The sequence below is a fragment of the Diaphorina citri genome, unplaced genomic scaffold, assembly GCF_000475195.1.
Source record: "Diaphorina citri unplaced genomic scaffold, Diaci psyllid genome assembly version 1.1 scaffold634, whole genome shotgun sequence".
NCBI lineage: Eukaryota > Metazoa > Arthropoda > Insecta > Hemiptera > Psyllidae > Diaphorina > Diaphorina citri.
Genome location: NW_007378067.1, coordinates 56,808 through 83,954, shown reverse-complemented (window position 1 = coordinate 83,954; position 27,147 = coordinate 56,808). Strand labels below are relative to the sequence as shown.

At 37.9% G+C, this 27,147-nt stretch overlaps 4 protein-coding genes and 1 long non-coding RNA gene across 7 annotated transcripts; 4 read left to right on the top strand and 1 right to left on the bottom strand.

Annotated features, from left to right (window-relative positions):
• Window positions 1–1,202: 1,202 nt before the first annotated feature.
• Window positions 1,203–3,027, top strand: LOC113468053. The gene is made up of 2 exons (XR_003391922.1): window positions 1,203–1,478; window positions 2,815–3,027. It is a non-coding gene; the product is annotated as an uncharacterized LOC113468053 (long non-coding RNA).
• Window positions 3,028–4,138: 1,111 nt separating this feature from the next.
• LOC103510703 (protein lethal(2)essential for life-like) lies at window positions 4,139–8,020 on the top strand. Of its 3 annotated transcripts, none has more exons than XM_026824691.1 (4): window positions 4,139–4,291; window positions 4,463–4,610; window positions 6,274–6,508; window positions 7,733–8,020. In XM_026824691.1, exons 2-4 carry the CDS (start codon window positions 4,579–4,581, stop codon window positions 8,003–8,005), a joined length of 540 nt encoding a protein of 179 aa, XP_026680492.1. In that variant the 5' UTR covers window positions 4,139–4,291; window positions 4,463–4,578; the 3' UTR covers window positions 8,006–8,020. The 3 variants fall into 3 exon arrangements, with proteins under 3 accessions (XP_026680492.1, XP_017300177.1, XP_026680493.1); XM_017444688.2 differs by having other exon boundaries at window positions 4,359–4,610; XM_026824692.1 differs by lacking the exon at window positions 4,463–4,610 and having other exon boundaries at window positions 4,140–4,291.
• A 3,751-nt stretch (window positions 8,021–11,771) lies between these two features.
• Window positions 11,772–16,638, top strand: LOC103510702 (protein croquemort; the record flags this gene model as incomplete). Its single annotated transcript, XM_026824690.1, has 7 exons — window positions 11,772–12,158; window positions 12,421–12,635; window positions 13,069–13,220; window positions 13,950–14,098; window positions 14,365–14,438; window positions 15,131–15,300; window positions 15,712–16,638. Coding segments are annotated over 7 exons (1,263 nt in total), but the record flags the coding sequence as incomplete, so codon positions are not given.
• Window positions 16,639–17,421: 783 nt separating this feature from the next.
• Window positions 17,422–18,649, top strand: LOC103510701 (guanine nucleotide-binding protein subunit beta-2-like). Its single transcript, XM_026824694.1, has 3 exons — window positions 17,422–17,649; window positions 18,047–18,170; window positions 18,468–18,649. The coding sequence occupies exons 1-3, from the start codon at window positions 17,644–17,646 to the stop codon at window positions 18,647–18,649; spliced, it is 312 nt and encodes a 103-aa protein (XP_026680495.1). The 5' UTR covers window positions 17,422–17,643.
• A 3,130-nt stretch (window positions 18,650–21,779) lies between these two features.
• LOC103510700 (guanine nucleotide-binding protein subunit beta-5a) lies at window positions 21,780–26,446 on the bottom strand. Its single transcript, XM_008475383.3, has 8 exons — window positions 26,438–26,446; window positions 26,210–26,328; window positions 25,488–25,614; window positions 24,889–25,032; window positions 23,479–23,619; window positions 23,138–23,234; window positions 22,783–22,949; window positions 21,780–22,035 (listed from the first exon to the last, which is right to left on the bottom strand). Exons 1-8 carry the CDS (start codon window positions 26,444–26,446, stop codon window positions 22,024–22,026), a joined length of 816 nt encoding a protein of 271 aa, XP_008473605.1. The 3' UTR covers window positions 21,780–22,023.
• Between the last annotated feature and the right edge of the window lie 701 nt (window positions 26,447–27,147).

Below are 27,147 nucleotides of genomic sequence, written 5' to 3'. Positions count from 1 at the left end.
AGAACCCTACCTATACTATTGTTGTAATTTTGTTTATTATATTTGTTATAAGAACCAAATATTTAATATTTTTATACCAACAAATTTTTCCTCTCTTTCTTTTCTTTCTTAGAAGTTACAGAAGTTGGAGGGGGAGGGGGAATTAGCAAACGGAATAAAATGTAAAGTGGGCGAAGGTCTGTAGGAAACATGAGTATCTGGCCCACGGGCCCAGGTCCACCTTAACTGAATGGTTTTCCGTTGAAATCCCACACCATAGTATCTGGCCCACGGGCCCAGGCCCACCTTAACTGAATGGTTTTCCGTTGAAATCCCACACCATATGTACATGAGGGGGAGGGGGAATTAGCAAACGGAATAAAATGTAAAGTGGGCGAAGGTCTGTAGGAAACATGAGTATCTGGCCCACGGGCCCAGGCCCACCTTAACTGAATGGTTTTCCGTTGAAATCCCACACCATATGTACATTGTACTTGTTACTTGTTCCCCATAGACTTATTTCGTGCTGGCGTTACACATTGGTTGAATGCTGACATTGCTGACGCTAAAATGTAGTAAAATACATGTTCAATATAATGGGAGATCCTTGTCATTCACCAGTTATAAGAATTCCAGTCAATCAGCTCTTCTGTGATATCGATGTACATGAGTACATATACCTACACAAATAAGCAAGAAACATGATGGTTTAAAATCATTAGTAATCAAATAACACTGAATAATCTTAACAATGACTTGGAAACTCGAATAGGAAATGACACCGACACTAGAGTAAGTAGTGTCAAATAATTTTCTAGGTCGGTTAGAGTTTTCAAGTGTCAGAAAAGTTCGATACAAAGATTCATAATTGATGAGGAGCCTCTCTAAGCACTACCTGGAAAATTCAACTGCTTGAACTGCCACGGCAAATTCTCGTGAATAATAAATAAGCACCACACTTCAGGTAAGTTCAAACACTTTTCTTTTCAATTGGAAAGCTCCTTTCACATTAATATTTTTCAGGGCACAAGGGAAAAAGAGAATAGAGCATGGATATGGGATTTTAAAAGTGATATTTCTTCAAGTAATACTGCACTAGTCCCAGTAGGTATGATGCACTTGCAAGTCAACCTTGTGATCCTTGTCATTCACCAGTTATAAGAATTCCAGTCAATCAGCTCTTCTGTGATATCGATGTACATGAGTACATATACCTACACAAATAAACAAGAAACATGCTGGTTTAAAATCATTAGTAATCAAATAACACTGAATAATCTTAACAATGACTTGGAAACTCGAAGAGAAAATGACACCGACACTAGAGGTGAGTAGTGTCAAATAATTTTCTAGGTCGCTTAGAGTTTTCAAGTGTCAGAAAAGTTCGATACAAAGATTCATAATTGATGAGGAGCCCCTCTAAGCACTACCTAGAAAATTCAAATGCTTGAACTGCCACGGCAAATTCTCGTGAATAATAAATAAGCACCACACTTCAGGTAAGTTCAAACACTTTTCTTTTCAATTGGAAAGCTCCATTCACATTAATATTTTTCAGGGCGAATAATAAATAAGCACCACACTTCAGGTAAGTTCAAACACTTTTCTTTTCAATTGGAAAGCTCCTTTCACATTAATATTTTTCAGGGCGCAAGGGAAAAAGAGAACAGAGCATGGATATGGGATTTTGAAAGTGATATTTCTTCAAGTAATACTGCACTAGTCCCAGTAGGTATGATGCACTTGCAAGTCAACCTTGTGCACTCCTAACGGTAGTAGGTAACATCAAAGTTAGACGCATAATCCCAAGTTTCAGTCTGCTGTATAACACTCAACTTGGTGTTTCGCACCCATGTAATTTCTCTAAACAGCTGTTTATGAAGACGTAAGCAGCAAATTTTGGAGACGGACAGGTTTTAGCGGAACAGAAATGTAATTTCTCTAAACAGCTGTTTATGAAGACGTAAGCAGCAAATTTTGGAGGCAAACAGGTTTTAGCGGAACAGAAAAAAATGACTTCAGCAAAAACGATGCACGAGTATTGTTACTGACTGTCAGTGGACGACTCATAACAGATGTAACACCTAACACACGCGGAACCATAATCAGACTTCCATACAAATTACAATAATTATTAATTAGGGAAAATAATAAAAACAGATCAAATAATACCTATATGTAGTTAAAGAAGTCAAGAGTTGATGAGTAATGTCCTAATAAATAACATATCAATCGCTATCAGTTTATCACACCTGATATCTCATTTTCATTCAGTTCTGAGGCTTGAAAATAATCAGACTTCCATACAAATTACAATAATTATTAATTGGGGAGAATAATAAAAACAGATCAAATAATACCTATATGTAGTTAAAGAAGTCAAGAGTTGAGTAATGTCCTAATAAAAAACATATCAATAGCTATCAGTCTATCACACCTGATATCTCATTTTTCATTCAGTTCTGAGGCTAGAATATAATCAGACTTCCATACAAATTACAATAATTATTAATTGGGGAGAATAATAAAAACAGATCAAATAATACCTATATGTAGTTAAAGACGTCAAGAGTTGAGTAATGTCCTAATAAAAAACATATCAATAGCTATCAGTTTATCACACCTGATATCTCATTTTCATTCAGTTCTGAGGCTTGAATCTGAACGGTTCTTTTTCTTCCGATAATGAGGGGGTGTTCTCAACAATTCATAAGCCCCATTGATTTTCTCGCTGACCTCGATACCTGTCTTTTATGTTCTGTCGCCATTGCTGGCATCTGTAAAAGTTATCTCGAGGATTTTTAACTGAGATTGACTTTCACATTTCTTCGTTAGATTTCAGACCGTCTGGGTTTCATCAAGTTTTCATGGACAGCACTAGAAATTGAATAAAATTTAAAATAATAGCAGTATGGAGGTTCTCTTCATAGATCGCTTACATAGAAGTCGCCATTGTTTGGTCCAAAATTATATCGATATACGGTAGCTTACACCAAGATAATCCAGATGATTCCAAAGTCTAAACCTGAACAATGTTCTGCCACATGATTATATCGATATACGGTAGCTCACACCAAGATAATCCAGATGATTCCAAAGTCTAAACCTGAACAATGTTCTGCCACATGAAAAAAAACTTACGAACAGTTACACCAGACGCTAACAGTAATTGGACTGTACGACAGTCAATGACTTAACAATGATGAGGGAAGAAATATCAAATGTGCGGTTGAAGTTTGTTGTTCGCTATTATGAGAGATAATGGCTAGCGTCAGACTGTTGACTTACATTAAACATGCTCCTCAAAGTCAACAGAACATAAATTAATGATCTACTCATTCTTTATATTAGACTCAGCAGAATCCCAACTAATATACTCGTGCAATTCAAAAGAAAGATAAGCACTTGGAAACACTAAAGGAATACATTATTAGTATTAGTATAAACAGTGCTTTATTTTATTTATATCTTTTAACAGTAGGTACAATAGTGATAAATAGGTACAGCTGGTACAGTGATAAAGAGGTTCTGTGATAAAGAGGTGTGATAAATTGATAAATAGGTACAGTGATAAAGAGGTTCTGTGAACAACAGTAGGTACAATATATTTTCTTGTTACTTCCTCAAATCTATCGCCTTCAGTTTGATAGTATTTTTGAAGTCAATAATATACCTAAAGGTATGTCCAAACATAGTTGACCGGCCGTCTATCGACGTGGTGAACCTATGTTGTCGAGGCAGTATGGACGGTTCAGTTGACATCGATAAATGGCCGGTCGACTATCTGTGGACACACTTTTAAAATGTTATTATGTGATTTATCACCAATCAAATATGTATACGTATATGATCCGTGATCTGCTTCTTTGAGGATTGGCAACTTTTTTTTTTTTTTCTTTGAGAACATGAGCAAAAGAACTTTGATTGTACTGGAAGACATTTCGACATTCATGCATCAAGGTTCATTCCTGGAAGGAAAAATGTTGCATTTTACAGACTAATAGGGTGGGAATTTCAAGATTTCCCCAACATTCGTTTTAGGAAATAGGCCCCTGGAGGAAGCACGGCGCAATACTCTTCCACCCAACATAAGAGAAACGTCACTGCGCGTAAATATGTGAACCCGGTTCCAAAAACAACGAGATTTTATTTTGGGAAGTAAATCTCATCTTGCTTCTCAAAATAAAATACAACAACAATCCACGAAAAAGCCAAAACACATCAGTAAAACACTCGAACACAGACACAACAGTTTCGGTAGAAAAGTGTTTCTTAATTAATTTTATCAAATTACCTTCTCTCGTACGCCAAGGTAAATGCTATATCCGTCCGAATTCCTTTTCACTCTTCTTTTATTTTGCCTTTATATCTACGCCAAGGTAAATGCTATATCCGTCCGAATTCCTTTTCACTCTTCTTTTATTTTGCCTTTATATCCTGTGTTGCCATATTTTCAAAAATAACATTTAAATAAAGCCTCTAGTCGCAATTTGAATTACCTACATCCACCCTGTACATAAACATAAAATAACAACTTTGAACTTTTTGGAATAGTAAGTTTTTTGGAATAGTACATAGTTTTGCAGAGCGTTTTACAAAATGGTTTCGCATATTGATGATCGATTCGACAGGTTAGTTTTTGAGTGCAGGAGTGTTTGCCTGATTTTCAGTTTGACAAAATTTTGTCCGAGTTGTTTAAAAAATCCTTGATGTGCAAAATTACTTGTATTGCTAAGCTAAGCGCATAGTAATGCGATGCCAATATCGGCAATTGAACCTAGATTGTTTACCTATAATAAATAGATATACCTACATAATTATTACATAATTTTTTTTTTTTTTTTTTTTTTTTTACTGGTGGTAATATAAATATCTACCTCTTATCAAAAAGTGATCATCAAAAAATCCAATTTGGATAAAATAAAAATAAAAAAATAAAAAATGTTTTAATAGAGGGAACTGTAACAGTGGACTCATTTACTTTGGTACTGATATGGATAAATTAAGGGGAAAAAAAAAACTTTGGACATGGCTCTCAAGTGAATTTTGATTTTTGGTAGGTACATATGGTAGGTACATGTTCAGAAGTTACGTCAATGGAAAATTGCTACAAAAAGGAGCTATCACAAACAGATACCTATGGAAAATTAAAATAAAGTGGCCCACAAGAGGGCTTACAAAACAGATAAAGACAACAAAAAGTCCAAGAATTTGTCTTCTGAGTGAGATTTCTGTTGAGATTATTATTTGTTGCTTCTAATATTTCTGACATTATTGAAGTTACGGAAAGCTGATATGTATTGCTAAGCTAAGCGCATAGTAATGCGATGCCAATATCGGCAATTGAACCTAGATTGTTTACCTATAATAAATAGATATACCTATACATAATTATTACATAACGTAAATTCGTAACTATGGTGATTTATTTACTTAGTCTAAGTGGGGCAGGTAAAGTGGTAATCCCGTGATATTTATTTTCTAAATCCAGATTTTTCACATTTTTCTTAACCTACCTATGTATATCAAAGCCAGTTTGAAGAGGGGCAAAATTATGTTGAGAGACAGGCAGAGGTACAAATATTTATCTACAGCTGTATTTATACCTTCAACAAATTAATATCAATGTGCAGGAGTGTTTGCCTGATTCTCAGTTTGACTCAAAAGTTAGAAATGACTTTGCTAAGCTAAGCGCATAGTAATGCGATGCCAATATCGGCAATTGAACCTAGATTGTTTACCTATAATAAATAGATATACCTACATATTACATAACGTAAATTCGTAACTATGGTGATTTATTTACTCAGTCAAAGTGGGGCAGGTAAAGTGGTAATCCCGTGATATTTATTTTCTAAATCCAGATTTTTCACATTTTTCTTAACCTACCTATGTATATCAAAGCTAGTTTGAAAAGGGGCAAAATTATGTTGAGAGACAGGCAGAGGTACAAATATTTATCTACAGCTGTATTTATATCTTCAACAAATATGAATGTGCAGGAGTGTTTGCCTGATTCTCAGTTTGACTCAAAAGTTAGAAATTACCTATTATACTTACTCTACAGCCATAGGACTTGCTCAGGTTTCACAGGGAAATGAATTTAAATCCATCCTCAGACTGAACACTTGAACAACATTTGGAATATTTGTGAATACAGCCATTATCACATGAAACCTTGTAGAAATAAGATTACTATAGAAATTACTTTTTTTTCAATGTAACATAACTCTATTTACAAGTGAATTTATGACAAGAAATCTATCGTTTTGAAATGAATGACTTCTATTTCAGAATGTCTCTGGTCCCCCTACTGTTCCGCGATTGGTGGGATGATTTCGACCGTCCTTCCAGACTGTTGGATCAACATTTCGGTCTGGGACTGAGACGGGATGACCTGCTGTCCAACTGGTCCAGTTTGGCTCAGTCTGCACGCCCCATTGGTGCGGGCTACCTCCGACCCTGGCGGTCCCTAGCCAGGTCCAACAGTGGCGTGTCCAATATCACCAACGAGGAAAACAAAGTTCAAGTAAGTTGTCTAGCTGTGGGACTATAAACAGGGAGGAGAACAGCTAACCCTAACCAGCCTAGCTAGCTGGCAGTTTTTCAAAGGTTTCTCTCCACTTTAAAGAACAAGCACAAGTCCTCATGATGGCAGACTGCGGTTCAGGACGAGCCAATTAAACATAGCTATAGAGACCATCATAAATAACAAAAGATATCTTTTCCTTATTCTGCCGTCCCCATTCGGCGAAAGCTAAAACCGTAGCTGTGGGACTATAAACAGGGAGGAGAACAGCTAACCCTAACCAGCCTAGCTAGCTGGCAGTTTTTCAAAGGGTTCTCTCCACTTTTAAGAACAAGCACAAGTCCTCATGATGGCAGACTGCGGTTCAGGACGAGCCAATTAAACATAGCTCTAGAGACCATCATAAATAACAAAAGATATCTTTTCCTTATTCTGCCGTCCCCATTCGGCGAAAGCTAAAACCACTAAAACAACAAAGACATTTTAATTGTGTTAAGCATAATTGCTTGTCACAAATGTCATTCCCCGCTTAATACACTCCGCTAAATTTCATGACTTGATTTGGACTTGAACCACTAACCTCCAAATCCAAAGTCCACCGCGCTAATCACTACACCACTGAGGTTATAGCTGTGGGACTATAAACAGGGAGGAGAACAGCTAACCCTAACCAGCCTAGCTAGCTGGCAGTTTTTCAAAGGGTTCTCTCCACTTTAAAGAACAAGCACAAGTCCTCATGATGGTAGACTGCGGTTCAGGACGATCTTTTCCTTATTCTGCCGTCCCCATTCGGCGAAAGCTAAAACAACAAAGACATTTTAATTGTGTTAAGCATAATTGCTTGTCACAAATGTCATTCCCCGCTTAATACACTCAACAAAGACATTTTAATTGTGTTAAGCATAATTGCTTGTCACAAATGTCATTCCCCGCTTAATACACTCCGCTAAATTTCATGACTTGACTTGGACTCGAACCACTAACCTCCAAATCCAAAGTCCACCGGGCTAACCACTACACCACTGAGGTTGGTCGCTAAAACAACAACAAAATATTACAGGTGATTCTGGACGTTCAACAATTCTCACCCAATGAGATCTCCATCAAAACCGTGGACGGGTTCATCTTGGTGGAGGGGAAGCATGAGGAGAAGGAGGATGAGCATGGGTTGCTAACCACTACACCACTGAGGTTGGTCGCTAAAACAACAACAAAATATTACAGGTGATTCTGGACGTTCAACAATTCTCACCCAACGAGATCTCCATCAAAACCGTGGACGGGTTCATCTTGGTGGAGGGGAAGCATGAGGAGAAGGAGGATGAGCATGGATTCATATCCCGTCAGTTCAAGAGGAGATATCTCCTCCCTAAGGATGTGGAAATTGAGAAGGTTACATCCAGTCTATCTTCCGATGGAGTTCTAACCATCACCGCACCCAAAAGAGTGAGTACAAGATTTTACTTTTTCTCTCTTAAATTAAATTTTCAATTCTGACGGTCTCAGGGGGTAAAGATGGATCGCTTCTAAATTTCATTTGTGGGTCTAGATTTTAATGTGCATGTGCATCATTCGTGTTACCTATTTGAAGTACAAATCACCGATCAAAATGAATTTCGCCACTGTACAGAGTCCCTTTACCTTACAGAAACAACAGGAGTTTTCGTTCGTCTGATACCAAACGTGCATGTGCATCATTCGTGTTACCTATTTGAAGTACAAATCACCGATCAAAATGAATTTCGCCACTGTACAGAGTCCCTTTACCTCATAGAAACAACAGGAGTTTTCGTTCGTCTGATACCAAATCAGTGCTGCTGAGACGAAAATTGATCCATGCTTTATAGACATGCGACATATTACCGTTTGTAGGTTGTAGGGAAATAGTGACTCATATGTATTTTTTATGTTCAGTGCTGCTGAGACGAAAATTGATCCATGCTTTATAGACATGCGACATATTACCGTTTGTAGGTTGTAGGGAAATAGTGAGTCATATGTATTTTCGCGGTCGAGTGGTTAATGCCACTGAATTTCGAACCAGAGGTTGCGAGTTCGAATGATAGAACGATGTGAGTTCTACGAGTAAGCTTTAACTGGACGATTTTTGTCTGGTTCTTCTGCAATAACTCTCAAACGGTTGGTCTGATTTTGATGAAATTTTGAATAAAAAAATAAGAGAATAAACACTATAAAGAAGATAAATAAATTGCTAGCCTAGTTAGCTTGGCGGATAACGCGTCTGCCTTGTAAGCGCTAGGTCGGGGTTCGATTCCCGCGCGGGGCGGATTTTATCCTGAACGGATAAGGTTCGTTGTCGGAACGGCTGGTTTTATCCTGTCCTTCGTCCCGAAATTGAAGAGAGAAGGAGACCTTTTTTTGTGTTTTATTTAAAGAGAGGAGGTTAACAATCCGGCTTTTGTTCTACAGTTTACCAAACTGGGCACTAGCTAGGTTAGTCTTTGAATTTTCTGGGGGTCTTCTATGGATTTTCTAGATCTTCCCTAAGGAATGTTCTGGTACAAAGATTATAATTATAATACACATGAGGGATGACGAATCTGTGTTCATAAGTTTTTTTCTCACAAAATTACGGAGGCGTAATTTTCTTGTTATGTATTTTCGCGGTCGAGTGGTTAATGCCACTGAATTTCGAACCAGAGGTTGCGAGTTCGATGTGAGTTCTACGAGTAAGCTTTAACTGGACGATTTTTGTCTGGTTGTTCTGCAATAACTCTCAAACGGTTGGTCTGATTTTGATGAAATTTTGAATAAAAAAATAAGAGAATAAACACTGTAAAAAAGATAAATAAATTGCTAGCCTAGTTAGCTTGGCGGATAACGCGTCTGCCTTGTAAGCGCTAGGTCGGGGTTCGATTCCCGCGCGGGGCGGATTTTATCCTGAACGGATAAGGTTCGTTGTCGGAACGGCTGGCTTTATCCTGTCCTGTCCTCCTTCGTCCCTCCAAAAATTTGGAGCACCCCCCCCCCCATACATCACTCTTGCCTTCCTCCTCCCCCCTCTCAACAAAATCTTAGTTACAGCCCTGATGTGGTTGTTTGACCACTGAAAATTCTTGTTTGATGATATCAAGCCTCTTGGAAAAACTCAATAATCAAGGAAGTTTTGTGTGACCATAGCAAGCTACATGGGTATTTGATGATTCATCATCATCATCATCATCATCATCATCATCATCATCATCATCATCATCATACCTACGTAGTTTATTACAGGTTGCTGCAAGATATTCATTTCTGTAGATAATATTACTCAGGACGTGTAATATGGCACTAGTACATGCAATTTAATGCCAGTACAGGTTCTAATAGGCATACTCCACTGTTGAGTCACTCGACACACTTGTTATCAGAAAACAATACCTAGCTTATCTCTTGTAGGGCCTCTGAATTTCCCTTTTCTAAGTGATGGGTAATCTAAGCCCCAGGCAGTGTGTCAGGTCAAGTTCCAACCTTAGCACACAGTGTAAATAAGCCGTAGGTATTTTGCTATGGGACTTTTTTTCATAGTCAATATGGCTGAACCAATGAGATTCCGCTTTGGACGTCCACATTTGCTCCTCAAACCAGAATCTCACAATCTCATTGGTTCAGCCATGTTGACTATAAAAGTCACATAATGATGAAATACAGCATTACTTATTGCTACGTTTCCACCTTTGCACAATCTCATTGGTTCAGCCATGTTGACTATAAAAGTCACATAATGATGAAATACAGCATTACTTATTGCTACGTTTCCACCTTTGCGACACTTGCCGCGCGGCACGCTAGGCTGTAAAAGCCGCCTAAGTGGAAAGGTTCCGCGCGACACGAGTAAAATATCGTGCGGCCTTTAAAGGATTTCAACCTGCCTAAAGTCTTTTCAAATCAAAGAAATGTCGCTCAGGATTGCAAATGGAAATGTGCCACAGTTTTGAAAAAATCTGAAATATTAGTTTTGAAGGAAACTGAAATTCAGCATTGTCAGTAAATACATACGAAAAACTGGGAATGCCGTTTGAACGGATTAGAATTCTGATCTCACTTCTGGTATAGGCCGACATTTTTAAATAGAAAGTTGGCCTTATTTTTCATATTTATGTTTTTGAAGGTACGCTATCTTCATTGTCTTAATATTTGCATTATTCTTCAAAACTCACTTGATAATAAGTACAAGTATGGTTTTCCATGATACCGGAAAGACCTCCTTTTCTCTAGGCTTGCATGAGGTCCTGGGTTCAATTCCTTAGTCTTCGGTTATATTTCGGGATTCTTTCAGCCTCGTTCATTCTGAAAGTTAGAATGGGGTTAAGCATGACGATTTTTAAATTTTAGCTAATCGAAAGCGTCCTGTTAAATGGTTGTAACAAAATTATTTTCTCAAGTTTCCATAGACGCGAGATAATCTCCAATGTTACATAAACATAATATGTAATTCAGGACACGTGGGTAGGAAAAATCTATACCCAGTCAGGAAGATAATGAGTGAAGTTTTGTAACATAGCAAACTTGTACATTGTTCCATTGTTGACATGTTGGACTTTGTATCGAGAGGTACACACTGGGGTGTTGACTGGTGACCAAATATCGCTAACTGTTGACGTGAATTTTTTGATTGGTCCTTGGGAAATTAAAAAAAAAAAGATTATTCATGTATATCTTATCCCAAGGTTATCGGTAACCGCGACCTTGGAAAAATGGAACATTTCCGCCACCTTGAAAGACTTTGGGTTTAAAAGCACGTGCCGTATTCGTTTTAAAAGTATAGGTACATTTCGACCGTCAGCTTTGGACCTTAGTATCTACATTGAAACAACATACTTTTTAGGAAAACAATTAGACGGAATATTTTCATAATCAATTAATTTACTAGGTAATTAATTTGTATGTGCCTTTAGGGTGTTCAAACAATGCCTCAGCGCGCCTTACAAATAATCAATCAATCCTATCTCTATTGAAACAAACAAATAATGGAGGATATGAACGTCACATCCTACTATGATCTCAAGAGGAAGGCAGAAGATAGGGAAGCATGGCGTACTGCAGCAAACCAGCCTTATGGCTGTTAACCAATGATGATGATCTCTATTAAGTCTGTCTTAAAACGGTAAAGAAATAATTTCCTTGGTGTATTTGCAGGGAAGGTATCACACTAGGCTTGCACTTCGAAGGTCCCAGGCTCGATTCCCGGCGGGGTCGTAAGAATGCTGTGATACCCACTTGTGAAAAGGCTCTGCTTCAACACAAATAAATTCACGATTTGATTTTGATTTTTATTTGCAGGGAAGTTCACGAGAAGTTGAATCTGACTTGGAATGCCAACAACACTGTCAGCTACTGGCAGAGACGCACCTGGTACTTTGAACCAGAACTATCCCGAGGGAGTCTCTCCGATGAAATCACCAATGTCAACGTTGTAGCCGTAACTATAGCAACCATGGCGGATCAGATCCACGTCAAGTACAGCGACTTGGTCAAGAAGATTATCAACATGTTCCTGAAGAACACAGAGAAGAAGTTGTATATTAAGAAGACAGTGAGGGAGCTATTGTTTGATGGCTATGACGATGGTGTGCTGGACTTGATGAAGAAGTTGGAGAACCTCATCAAAATCCCCGTGCAGGATAGATTTGGTTGGTTCTACCCGGTAAGTTTATGAATACATCGGTCTTCCTCTTCTTTACCTTATTGTTATTGTAGCGGCTTCAGCTGTAATGGCGATGACAGAATAAAGAAAGGATATAGGTCTTCCTCTTCTTTACCTTATTGTTATTGTAGCGGCTTCAGCTGTAATGGCGATGACAGAATAAAGAAAGGATATATTTTTTTTTTTCTGCCATACACCGGGGTGATGGTCTCTAGGACAGAAGTTAAATTTCCTTTTCCTAAGTTCTTATTCATGTTTGCAGCGTAACACTTCAGACACATACGATGGTCTGGTGAACATACACACCGGGGTGGATGACCTCACTGAGTTGGGTATGATGGGTGCTTGGAACTACATGAACCAGACACCCTACTACACTGGGAACTGTGGCAAGGTACAGGGCAGTGCGGGAGATCTATACCCGCCTGCTATAGCCAGCGAAGATGCCTTCTCGATCTACGCGACTGACATCTGCAGGTGAGTCTTTCCTCTTGTAGAGTCAGCCTAGTTAGCTTGGTTGGTAGCGCGTCTGCCTTGTAAGCGCTAGGCCACGGGTTCGATTCCCGCCCAGGGCGGATTTTATCCTGAACAGATAAGGTTCGCTCTCCGAACGGCTGGCTTTCTCCTATCGTGTCTTCCTTCTCTCTTCGATTTCGGGACGATAAGACCTTAGCAGTTACAGTTCCCTCTACTCCAAGGTTTGGCTGGACCATTTGGGCAAGAAATTGTTTGATATCACGGGAGCATCACCCGTTTGATATCACCCGTTCCAAGCATTTTTTTGCTCAAAAGATTGGTCTGGCCATCCAGAGAGGAAACGCTGCATGCATCCTAGGGTCTTTACCGGAGGGGAGAAAATTTGGTGTTTTTTTATATAAATTTAAATAAATAAATATAATTTCTATTACAGTGGTATCAATGTGAAATCGACCAACTCTGAGAGCATGGTGCACGATTTATCTGGGACATTGTTTGTGGCGGATAAAAGCGTGTTTGATAACGGAACCCAATGTCCAGATTCTTCTTGCTATTGTCCAAACAACATCTGCTCTCAACCTTCAGGTAAATTACTATCAGTTAAAACTGGCCTAAATTACTATTTATTAAAACTGGCCCTTCTTGCTAATATGTCTTAAAACGCAGGTGAATATTAACGTATAGCGTGTACATAAAGATCCTCATCCTTAACTTTTTCCAAAAGGCGCTTCAACTCTAGCAAAAACTGGCCCTTCTTGCTAATATGTCTTAAAACGCAGGTGAATATTAACGTATAGCGTGTACATAAAGATCCTCATCCTTAACTTTTTTCCAAAAGGCGCTTCAACTCTAGCAGGTAGGTCGCTCGCGCCGACTCCTCAGGTGGATTAGAGTGTGTTGTATACCTTGATAGCTTTCAGGTAACTGATTAGGGAGTCATTACTCTCCAGACTGTCAGTCAATGCCAGAGGGGTAGGTAGGGAGGCGCACTCCTCAGGTGGATTAGAGTGTGTTGTATACCTTGATAGCTTTCAGGTAACTGATTAGGGAGTCATTACTCTCCAGACTGTCAGTCAGTGCCAGAGGATGTTATGCAGATGACAGGACAGGATGTGGAGGACGGTAAGAGGATCGCCACAGCGCCAAGATGGAAGAGGAGCTCTTTTAAAGAGGAAGCTGTGGGTGGCTCGAGTGTGACCGATCCTTATATGACATACTACAAGCTTTTCCTATGAACCTTATCTTTTGAACAGGTTAACATGAAGGCTTGAATATCTTGAAATAAAAGTCTTATTTATTCTCCTCTTCCCTCAGGGATTCGAGATCTGTCCCCCTGTAAGCATGGAGCCCCCGCTTACCTCTCTTTCCCCCACTTCTACCAAGGGGACCCTTCATATTCCAACGCAGTACGAGGTCTGAGCCCTAACAAATCGCAACATGAGTTTTCCATCGTTCTCGAGAAGGTAAAACTGAACTTTTACTAAAGTAGGTAGGACGTAAAGTATTTTTAAACTTGAGGGGAAAAAATTGTCCGAATACATTACTTTCCTTCCTAGGTAATATATCAATGGGTCAAGTGACAGTGCTCTTTTTTTACTTCTTTCCCCCCTTGTATAAAAAGTATGAGGGAGGGAAAAAGACTTTCAGCTCTAAAGTGGAACACAAAAAACAATAAGTGCGAGACTTGCCAAAATCTGATTCTTGTCGGTTTTTATGTTTTCTATTGCAGAACACCGGAATACCTCTACAAGTGAATGCAAGACTTCAGATCAATATCCTTCTGAGAAAAATCAAGGATTTAGAGTAAGTAAGAATATTTTTTTTCCTTCTTATTCGAACTTCATTCTAAACAGACAAGGTTCTCGGAACGGCTGGCTTTCTCCTGTTCTGTTGTCCTTCTCTCTCAAAATTTGAGAAGATGAGAATTTTAGGAAGACAGTTCCGTATACCGAAAAATCTCAGAACTCTGTTTCGTGTTTAAATGAAAGAAAAATTTTAGTTTGGAAAAAAATAAGCGGAAAGTAATTTAAGTAAAAAAATAATTGGAGTAAAAAGTACCGTAAAAAGTTAGAGAGCAACTAACTGCCAAAGAAAATTTGCGAAACAAAATTTGGTTGGACTGTGACAGCGAAAAATTTAGTAAAGAAAAAGAGTTTTGTTTTTTTGTTTTTTTTTTTTTTTTTTTTTTTTTTTTTTTTTTTTTTTTTTTTTAAGAGGTTTGACAGAGGGAACTGTAACTCTAGGGTCTTATCGTCCCGAAATCGGAGAGAGAAGGAAGACAGGATAGGAGAAAGCCAGCCGTTCCGAGAACGAACATTATCCCATCAGGATAAAATCCGCCCCGGGCGGGAATCGAACCCGCGGCCTAGCGCTTACAAGGCAGACGTACTACCAACTAAGCTAACTAGGCTAGCTTCTTTTTTCATTAAAATGCTCTAAAAAATGATTTTTTGTATTTCTCTTTGTATTCATGTATTGCACCTCTTGTATTCCAGCATCACAGATGGTCTTACTCATCTGGTAATGCCTGCTCTCTGGTTTCATCAGCACACTATAATACCCGAGGACATGGCGAATGAATTGCGTCCCCTCACTGCGATCCCTACGTTTGCTTTCACTGTGGCTGTCAGTCTGTTTGTCTTTGGAGTTCTTGGTTTACTAACAGGTACGTATGCTATAAATGTATAAATTGTGGCTCAGTACTTGTCAGATTTTTTTTTTTCTTGTTTTTTAATATTAAAAAATAATGTTTTGAAACTTGAAACATATCTATTTCATATTCTGGATCTTATATAGTCGCTAAAAATTGCTCTTTTTAAAAGAGTGAGTGAACATTACGTCTACCTCAAAAAACAGTGTACCTTTCTAGGGTTAAATTTATAGGTTTAAAAATAAATTCAAATGTAAATATCACTGGATTTACCAAATAAATTCAATCGAAATCTTTCTGTCAACAGGGTAACAACTTTTCATTTTACTCAGCATTTTCCAAAACTAAATAGACAGTCTAGGTTCATTATGATAGAACCTGGAGGCCCGTTCTCAGCCCTATCAATTCCCCTTCTTTTGTTTCTAGGTCTATTATGTGTCAAGAAGGGGTACCTTGGGAATGGACTTCAAGAAACGCAGGAACCTCCTCTGCTGGATGATACCAGGGCAGAACCCAATAGTCAGCCACAGGCCTCACCCTAGTCTATGTTATTGAACATCACACCATTGATTTTATACCATCGGACATCAATGTTATAACATCACAGCAGCATTGATTTTATAGCATCAGACATTTTACAGTCGATATTGCAGTCACTTTCACATTGGTATTTACATGGAACATGACGATAGTAAAATTTCTACGCTGTAACAATAGTTTTACGTTAAATTTTTGTTAGAATCGTCAGTATTAGTTCATGATTTTGGCTTTAAGCGTTTAACGCCACTTGAAACTGCAAAGGTTTTGAGTCACAGGGTTTTTCAAATTCGAAATGGGGGAAAAGAAACTTTTTGAAAGTGTTAAAAAAAAGCTGACGTAACCCACCATACGATTTATTTTAGTTTTAAAATGATCTTCATTTTCTATTATAGGGAAATACGGAGGTATCTACTTCTTTAGGTAGGTACATATTTCTGAGCTTTGCCTATATTCTTTTCATTATTATTTCTTCTTCTTTTGTATCATACTTCTTCACATAGTGCCTAAATTTCGATTTATTTTACTCTCAAAATAGCTGGCCTCTTTTTTAATGTGTAGAATTCTTTAACCTAAGTTACCCTCCTATATTGTCAAAGTAAAAATGTGCCATTCATAAAAAGAAGACGGAAATTTGTAAAAGTCAAGAGTTTAGCGGTTGATATGGAAGTATTTAATGTATAGTTGATTCTTGCTAATATAGGCCGGGTGGTGCTTCGAACTCTTGACGTTCGCGCGCTTCCCGGGACGCTTGTAATCTTGACTCTAAATTGTATGTACAGAATAAATTTGTATCCTGTGTACTTAGTAATAAAATTACCTTACTGCTCTTGCAAATTTGATTTCAGGTAATAGGTAGGTTTGTGTCATCACAAAAACCCCAATCTGAGGCTTAGGTGTAGGGGATAGACAGCCCTAAAGAATGGGTTAAGCTTCTATGAAACACTGGTCTTCAAAAATCAAAATGAAACGACCTGCGAGTTGCAAGCCAGCTTTTAATCCATTCGGGGGTTTTCGTTTATCTCTAGGTGACTGTTGAGCAATATATTTACGTGCTGCCTTTTCCCTTGAGCCCTAATTTTTGATTACCTACCTACCTAATAGGTATGTATTTTTCGAAATCGGAAAGGACACAAACGAAAATTTTAACGGTACTAACTTAAGTAAGTAAAACGCTTTTAGTTCCTCAGACACACTTTAATAAATGTTAATATTGTTACCTAATAAAAAAAAAAGTTCCTCAGAACGTCGAAATATTCTCCTGGGCCGGGCCTAAACTTGGCTTCACTTTTTATATCTCCAGGTACCTACATTATATCCTTTCTTCTCAAACCTCCTTGAGAAAAAAACGAAGGCCGCGAAGGCGCGAATTTTTTAAAATTTCCCTTTTTTTTAAAAAAAAAAAGTGGAAAAAAAATTGAAGTTCAATGGTTTGTTCGTTTTAAGATAATTATATCACGATCATTTCGTTGCCATAACTATCATATAAAAATTATAAAATCAAGAAGATGTGCTATCACCAGTCCAAGGGATCCTCATATAGATAATGTTTTAAAAAAAAAAGGAATTTTTTAAAATTTCTTTTTTTTTTAAAAAAAAAAAAAAAAAGTGGAAAAAAAAATTGAAGTTCAATGGTTTGTTCTTGTTCGTTTTAAGATAATTAAATCACGATCATTTCGTTGCCATAACTATCATATAAAAATTATAAAATCAAGAAGATGTGCTATCACCAGTCCAAGGGATCCTCATATAGATAATGGCATAGTTTCCTAGCCAGAGCTCCATTGATTTTCTCAGTCAACCCCCCACCTCATTGTCTGTATGGGTGTAAGTAAATGAATCTGTCTTACCTTTATCAAATAACTTCCACTGACTTTGCTGAGATGCTGAGGTTTATTTGTATTATGTACCCAGACATTATGCAGCCTATGCACTTATTTAGTTGATGTTTTCAAGAGCTGAAAAAATTATGGAACTTGCTTTTATGACTTCTAGATCCTTTGATAAAATGATTTGAAAAATACTAGTAGTACCTACCTAAATTTTGATTAAAGTGATACCCTGACATCATGTCTGAGACTAAAGGCTGAGATTAGCCCCCCTCCATGTCACAAGGGTATGTATGTACTTACTGTAAAGTAGCTATACCAAATTACACACAAGTAAAACAGGTCATGAAAAAGTACTTGTGATACAGTCTGTACCCTTTCTTATATGATTGTAGAAGATTGACATGTCTCAAGAAGGAACCAGTATGAAGTCCGAATCCATAGAGGCCCTGACACGAGAAGCAGAATCTTTGAAACATAAACTGGAAGAAGAACGACAGAAATTGAATGATGTCACATGTAAGTTTATTTATGAATTTGTGGACTTTTCAGTGTGGACATCATTCTTTGATTTGGTACCTACTTGTTCAGAAGTCACATCAATGGAAAATTGCTACACAACCGTTACCTATAGGGTTAGGTTAAACACAAAAAGAAGCTTTCTTATTTGAATCCATTTGAACTGGAGCCCAATTGACTCCCATAAAAAGCTTAGCAAATTGAAATTTTAAATCAGAGGAAAAAAAAGTCCCCCTCACCCCCATCCAAAACTGACTTTCAAGTTATAGTATATATATTTTAAAATTTTTGTTTTAGTGGCAACTGTTGCTGATAGACTTGAGACGATCACATTCATCAACATCAAAACCAGGAAAACTCTGAAAGGCCATGTGTCCAAGGTCCTATGTTCTGATTGGTCACCTGATAAGAGACATTTGGTGTCCTGCTCACAGGTAAAGATTTTCCAACAGGCCTCCCTCATGTGTTTTAATTATTAATATTTTATTGTTTGTTTAACGTTACCCTGTTTCCATATTTTATTGTTGAATATCTATTTTAATCCCTCATGTGTTTTAATTATTAATATTTTATTGTTTGTTTAACGTTACCCTGTTTCCATATTTTATTGTTGAATATCTATTTTAATTTAAGGTAGAAGCATTTAATAATTCCTCGTTCTATTTACTTATGCTAAGAAAATAAATGATTAGTCTCAAAAGAATTAATAGTAAATTGTATCTTTGTATGATTATTTTATCCTACACTTGTGATTAGGATTTCAATCGAACATATTGCTTCAGGTGTATTGCAGTAGAAAAATCATTTTATGACTAGGAGCTGCTAATAGGGCACGATAAAAAGTCATAATTGTAGCGCTATTTCAGATTAAAGAATTTATTCGGGGGTTTTCGTTTATCTCTAGGTGACTGTTGAGCAATATATTTACGTGCTGCCTTTTCCCTTGAGCCCTAATTTTTGATTACCTAGATACCTACCTACCTAATAGGTATGTATTTTTCGAAATCGGAAAGGACACAAACGAAAATTTTAACGGTACTAACTTAAGTAAGTAAAACGCTTTTAGTTCCTCAGACACACTTTAATAAATGTTAATATTGTTACCTAATAAAAAAAAAAGTTCCTCAGAACGTCGAAATTTTCTCCTGGGCCGGGCCTAAACTTGGCTTCACTTTTTATATCTCCAGGTACCAAGGTCCTATGTTCTGATTGGTCACCTGATAAGAGACATTTGGTGTCCTGCTCACAGGTAAAGATTTTCCAACAGGCCTTTTTTTTTAAGTTGACCTGTAATTTTTTTGCACTATTTGGTTTAAGGTGACATTCATAAGGTTTCTAATTTATGGGGCATGGGATTTGTAAATAATAATTATTTATGATGGTGATGGAATGATCTATTTCTAGAGAAACCCGTGTATTATTTCAAAGTGTTGCGTTCTTTTAGAACAGAAATGTACAATACATGAGGAAAACTCCACGGAAAAGAAAAGCTGTGAAACTCTTCGCTGTCAGGCAATCTGCAGGTACATAGGATACAACATCTGTTGGAACCAAAAACGAGGCAATATCGCAATACCTTCGTGATAAATTACAATTTAATTACTTTATTTACCTCCTGTTAAAATGTTATCATGCAATTAAGTAGAGCCAACACTTGTGTTGTTGTAGGTTTTAATGGTTTTATGTGGAAAATTGCCGATTGTACTCATTTTCTCTAGTTTCCATTGCTATAAACACTTGAACCAGTGAGCAGAGGCCATGTATCCGTGTTACAAGCATATAAATCTATAACTATTGTATCTTTGAATAATTCACTGCAAGGCAGCTGCTGAATCTTGTTTAATTAATAGTATGTCCAAACAATAGATCACACAGAACTGAGGGATTCGCTCATCCTACAACCTATATGGAACATCTGTCTTCTGATTGATCCATTCAATCTACAGCAGCATAATCTTAATTAGCCCTACAATCTACACAAATTGAACCTATAAATTCTTTAATCTGAAATAGCGCTACAATTATGACTTTTTATCGTGCCCTATTAGCAGCTCCTAGTCATAAAATGATTTTTCTACTGCAATACACCTGAAGCAATATGTTCGATTGAAATCCTAATCACAAGTGTAGGATAAAATAATCATACAAAGATACAATTTACTATTAATTCTTTTGAGACTAATCATTTATTTTCTTAGCATAAGTAAATAGAACGAGGAATTATTAAATGCTTCTACCTTAAAATTAAAATAGATATTCAACAATAAAATATGGAAACAGGGTAACGTTAAACAAACAATAAAATATTAATAATTAAAACACATGAGGGCTACGGGATAAATATAAATACATCTAGCTATGTAAATAAAGTAATCATTGAAATAATAGTAATACAGGGTGAAACAGAACAGGTTTCATTCAGTGGCATTGGCATCGTGGGTTGGAAGAATATTGTGATGAATGTATTTCAGGAGTACTAACCATCACCGCACCCAAAAGAGTGAGTACAAGATTTTACTTTTTCTCTCTTAAATTAAATTTTCAATTCTGACGGTCTCAGGGGGGTAAAGATGGATCGCTTCTAAATTTCATTTGTGGGTCTAGATTTTAATGTGCATCATTCGTGTTACCTATTTGAAGTACAAATCACCGATCAAAATGAATTTCGCCACTGTACAGAGTCCCTTTACCTCACAGAAACAACAGGAGTTTTCGTTCGTCTGATACCAAACCTCGGGGGCATGGTAATACAGGGTGAAACAGAACAGGTTTCATTCAGTGGCATTGGCATCATGGGTTGGAAGAATATTGTGATGAATGTATTTCAGGAGTCCTAGAACATTTCATATACCTATTCTTTATCTTCCATTTCCGATAAAAATATGAAATTTTCAAGAATTTACAAAAGAAATGATAGCATAATTTCAACAAACGAGTGTCAAGTTTTAACAAAACAAAAGTAATACAGGGTGAAACAGAACAGGTTTCATTCAGTGGCATTGGCATCATGGGTTGGAAGAATATTGTGATGAATGTATTTCAGGAGTACTAGAACATTTCATATACTTATTCTTTATCTTCCATTTCCGATAAAAATATGAAATTTTCAAGAATTCGCAAAAGAAATGATAGCATAATTTCAACAAACGAGTGTCAAGTTTTAACAAAACAAAGATATTAGTAATGTGTTACAAAAACTGAATACTAGTTACTAGACCATAATTGATTGAACGTTAAAATTATGGCTACCCACTTTTTTATGGATAACTACGGTTATTCTTGAATAATTTTATTGTGTACTTGATATCATAGATGGAAAAAATTGAATAACAAAGCTGGAATGATTTTGAAAAGAATCCAATAAATAATCAGAGACATAGAGATAACCAAATCGAGTAAACTCGAAATTGAGTCAATTCAATAGACATTTACCTCGATCCTGGAAGTAAACAGTCAATCCCTGAGTTGGCTTGGTTATCCTGGACCTCAGCAAATACTGCATCAAATCGAGTAAACTCGAAATTGAGTCAATTCAATAGACATTTACCTCGATCCTGGAAGTAAACAGTCAATCCCTGAGTTGGCTTGGTAATCCTGGACCTCAGCAAATACTGCACATACCTATTTTTACTTTCCTCATCCTATAGGGAGGAAAGTATTTTAATATTAATTAACTTAAAATTAAATTAAAATAAAACTTACATTAGGGGACGTGGGAGACTACACTGACGTTCTACAGAGGGAGAAATGCAAACTTCCTGTTCTCTTCCTTGAGGAAGACCAGGGCAAGGAACTTCTTAATACTCACTCTGGAAATGTATCTTAGCAAGGAATTAACGTTTCGTCGACCAGATTAAGCCCATATCTGAAACAGAAAGCCAGATCCAGAAATCTATTACATAATTTGAGGACAAAAAGAAATTCGGACACTTGTATTAATTTGAGGATAAAAGATTACCAGATGAAATGTTCCGATTCAGACATACCTCTAATTCTCGATAATCTGAAACAGAAAGCCAGATCCAGAAATCTATTACATAATTTGAGGACAAAAAGAAATTCGGACACTTGTATTAATTTGAGGATAAAAAATTACCAGATGAAATGTTCCGATTCAGACATACCTCTAATTCTCGATGTACCTTTACAATATTAACTTTCCCTTACAAGGCTGAGTGCACCCTGAACTCCAAGCACAGAGTCGAAAAAACTTCGACCCCGCCGGGAATCGAACCCAGGACCGAAGGAATACAAGCCTAGTGTGATACCCACTCCGCTACGGAGGCTACTTTGGGAAATTAAAACTGTAATGTAAACCTCACATGAAGGGGTAAACACTTCGATGTGCCCTTACAAGGCTGAGTGCACCCTGAACTCCAAGCACAGAGTCGAAAAAACTTCGACCCCGCCGGGAATCGAACCCAGGACCGAAGGAGTACAAGCCTAGTGTGATATCCACTCCGCTACGGAGGCTACTTTGGGAAATTAAAACTGTAATGTAAACCTCACATGAAGGGGTAAACACTTCGATGTACGAAAAACTTCATCAGATAAATAATGCTCTTATATTTTCCGGGTTTCACAGGGGTTTCGAACCCTCGACCTTTCTTACCCGTAGCGTAGTATCCCAGCTGCCTGACGAGAAGGCGGTGCCATCAGGCGACACCTGCAAGCAGGAGACTCGATTCTCATGGCCCATTAGATGATTCACTCGGCAGCATTTGAGAGAGTCCCATACGTTGATAGTATAATCATTGTAGCCGGCGAACAGTAGACGACCTGAGAAAAAGCAAAGTCAAATTTGGAGTACTGTGACAGGCTGCATTTTAAGAAGCTAGCCAGCCTAGTTAGCTTGTTTGATAGCGCGTCTGCCTTTTCTAATCCTACCTATTTATCTTTGATTTCGGGACGATAAGACCTCTGTTGCTACAATTCCCTCTATCCAACCTGTTGAAGAGCACATTTACCACTGACGGAGAAATCCACGGAGGTTGCACCAAACAAGATGCTATCCTTCTTATAACAAGCAACTTCTTTATCTGCTCGGAGGTCAAACAGACGACACTGCAAGAATGAAACAGAACCAATAATTAGTTAAAATATCTTGAATGAAACACAACAAATCGCACCCTCAGAATTCTATGGTGAATGGTTTCTTCCTTTTTTTTTTTTTTTTTTTTTTCAGCCATCTTAAAATGGAGCCACTGTGATATTTTCGGAGCCAACTATGTTTGCTATATTACCTAGCCTAGGAGTTACCTTCCACATAAAAATCTAACGTCGCTGGTTCGAACCCCGGCAGACTTACCGTAGCATCATCAGAGCCAGTAGCTACTGCATCTCCACTAGGATGAAACTTAACACTGTTCACATCACTCTGGTGACCCTCGAAGGATTGCACGCAGTAGCCAGTTCTCATATCCCAGATGTTCACCAGCTTGTCACTACTCTGTAATCAGATTATGGTGACCCTCGAAGGATTGCACGCAGTAGCCAGTTCTCATATCCCAGATGTTCACCAGCTTGTCACTACTCTGTAATCAGATTATTTATTTATTTATTTTTAGAGGTTGAAAGAGGTACGTAAGAGAGTTGAGAGGATGATAGTAGATGGAAATAGGGGACGGAGCAGACCGAAGAAAAGGTGGAAAAATTGCGTAATTAAAGATCTGCGGGAAAAGAACTTAATGGGGGATGAAGTGCACAGTAGGGCTGACTGGAAGAGGCTGGCGAAAAACGCCGACATCACTTGAGTGGGAAAAGGTGTAGAAGAGAGAAGATAGGATAGGAGAATGCCAGCCGTTCCGAGAACGAACCTTACCTGTTTAGCCCCGGGCGGGAATCGAACCCGCAAACTATATCGAAGTTTGACCGCGCTACTAGAGATATTATACGCGACAGGGAAAGTAGCCGTTTTCAGGTAGTTGTAGGGGGACAACTACAAATGATGGATTTATTTTTAGAGGTTGAAAGAGGTACGTAAGAGAGTTGAGAGGATGATAGTAAATGGAAATAGGGGACGGAGCAGACCGAAGAAAAGGTGGAAAAATTGCGTAATTCAAGATCTGCGGGAAAAGAACTTAACGGTTGATGAAGTGCACAGTAGGGCTGACTGGAAGAGGTTGGCGAAAAACGCCGACATCACTTGAGTGGGAAAAGGTATAGAAGAGAGAAGATAGGATAGGAGAATGCCAGCCGTTCCGAGAACGAACCTTACCTGTTTAGGGTAAAATCCGCTTCGGGCGGGAATCGAACCCGCAAACTATATCGGGATATGTTTCAAGTTTCAAAACATTATTTTTTAATATTAAAAAACAAAAAAAAAAAAAAAAATCTGACAAGTACTGAGCCACAATTTATACATTTATAGCATACGTACCTGTTAGTAAACCAAGAACTCCAAAGACAAACAGACTGACAGCCACAGTGAAAGCAAACGTAGGGATCGCAGTGAGGGGACGCAATTCATTCGCCATGTCCTCGGGTATTATAGTGTGCTGATGAAACCAGAGAGCAGGCATTACCAGATGAGTAAGACCATCTGTGATGCTGGAATACAAGAGGTGCAATACATGAATACAAAGAGAAATACAAAAAATCATTTTTTAGAGCATTTTAATGAAAAAAGAAGCTACTATATCGAGCTTTTGAGGGACTCAGCAACACCTCTATTTCTCTGTGAATTCTGCAGTCCACTTGTAGAATTTCCCATACATACCCCGGATACAAATGTGTTTCCAGTCTCGGAAGGGGCTAGATCCAAGTCCATAAGTTCCCCAGTGTGTCCATGAAAACTCTGCAATAGCTGACTAGATTCTACATCCCATAGGGCACATGTACAGTCACCACTCCCAGTGAGGATCTGAAATAATAAAGATTTTTCCGATTTTAATTTTTCCTAGTAGTAGAGTTGGGTATGAGGCTATGAGGGACTACAGGGAACATACCAGCCTGGATTTCCCTCGCTAAAGAAATTCTAGATTCTACATCCCATAGGGCACATGTACAGTCACCACTCCCAGTGAGGATCTGAAATAATAAAGATTTTTCCGATTTTAATTTTTTCTAGTAGTAGAGTTGGGTATGAGGGACTACAGGGAACATACCAGCCTGGATTTCCCTTGCTAAAGAAATTGCAAAGGTTGAGTGAGAGGGGCATCCACTCGTAAAATTTGTAGCCAAAACCAAATGTCAGACCAAAGCAATCACCCTAGTTAGGGCTGATTGAAAGGCTGACGAAAAAGGCTGACCCTGTCTGCACACGGGGAAAGGCAAAGAAAATGAAGAAAAAGAAGAAGAACGGAGTTGAGTACTCACCTGCTGATCGGAGTTAGGGAAGATGCAGCAAGAAATGAAACTGGTGTGAGTAGCCACTGTCTTCTTCTTAGCAGACGAATCATCTTCCAGTGCTATAGCATACACTGTTACCTTGTTATCGAGACCTCTGCAAAAATAGATAACAGATGATCATATGAAACTATACAAATACGTCCTGTACAGTACAACAAGTGTTAAATATTATCCCCTAGAATCTAGAATGAATATTATCCCCAACGTTTAAAGGGAGCTTTACTCGTACACTCATGCTTGTTAGGAAATTGGAAGCAGGCTTAAGCACTTGGAAACACTAAAGGAATACATTATTAGTATTAGTATAAACAGTGCTTTATTTTATTTATATCTTTTAACAGTAGGTACAGTGATAAAGAGGTTCTGTGAACAACAGTAGGTACAATAGTAACATGCACATTAGAGGACAATAGGTACATGCACATTTGGGGACAATACATGCACATTAGAGGACAATACATGCACATTAGAGGACAATACATGCACATTGGAGGACAATACATGCAACTTACAGGGCAGTAGGTACAATAGTAACATGCACATTAGAGGACAATAGGTACATGCACATTTGGGGACAATACATGCACATTAGAGGACAATACATACACATTAGAGGACAATACATGCACATTAGAGGACAATACATGCACATTAGAGAACAGTACACAAAAGTTAGAGGACACCCTTACCCAGAAGCTACCACACTTCCCGAGGGAGCATATGCACAGGCCATCACCCAGGTGGCAGGCATGGTGACCGAGTGCTCCTTGGTCTGTGTAAGCCCATCCCAGATTATCATCTTACCATCCTAAATCATACAACCAGAGTCAGAACAGAGTGGACCTTATTAATGCAATAGGAATCATTGTTGTTCGCTATTATGAGAGATAATGGCTAGCGTCAGACTGTTGACTTACATTAAACATGCTCCTCAAAGTCAACAGAACATAAATGATCTACTCATTCTTTATATTAGACTCAGCAGAATCCCAACTAATATACTCGTGCAATTCAAAAGAAAGTAGAAACCCGTGTATTATTTCAAAGTGTTGCGTTCTTTTAGAACAGAAATGTACAATACATGAGGAAAACTCCACGGAAAAGAAAAGCTATGAAATTCTTCGCTGTCAGGCAATCTGCAGGTACGCGCTGTCAGGCAATCTGCAGGTACATAGGATACAACATCTGTTGGAACCAAAAACGAGGCAATATCGCAATACCTTCGTGATAAATTACAATTTAATTACTTTATTTACCTCCTGTTAAAATGTTATCATGCAATTAAGTAGAGCCAACACTTGTGTTGTTGTAGGTTTTAATGGTTTTATGTGGAAAATTGCCGATTGTACGTTAAAATGTTATCATGCAATTAAGTAGAGCCAACACTTGTGTTGTTGTAGGTTTTAATGGTTTTATGTGGAAAATTGCCGATTATAGGAATCACACAGAATCAATTTGTTACTAAAGATGTTAGGAGCTGGTAAGATTTCTTAATGATGCTCCATCCTATTCTTAGTTTTACTTACTTAAGTTAGTACCGTTAAAATTTTCGTTTGTGTCCTTTCCGATTTCGAAAAATACATACCTATTAGGTGAGGAACTAAAAGCGTTTTACTTACTTAAGTTA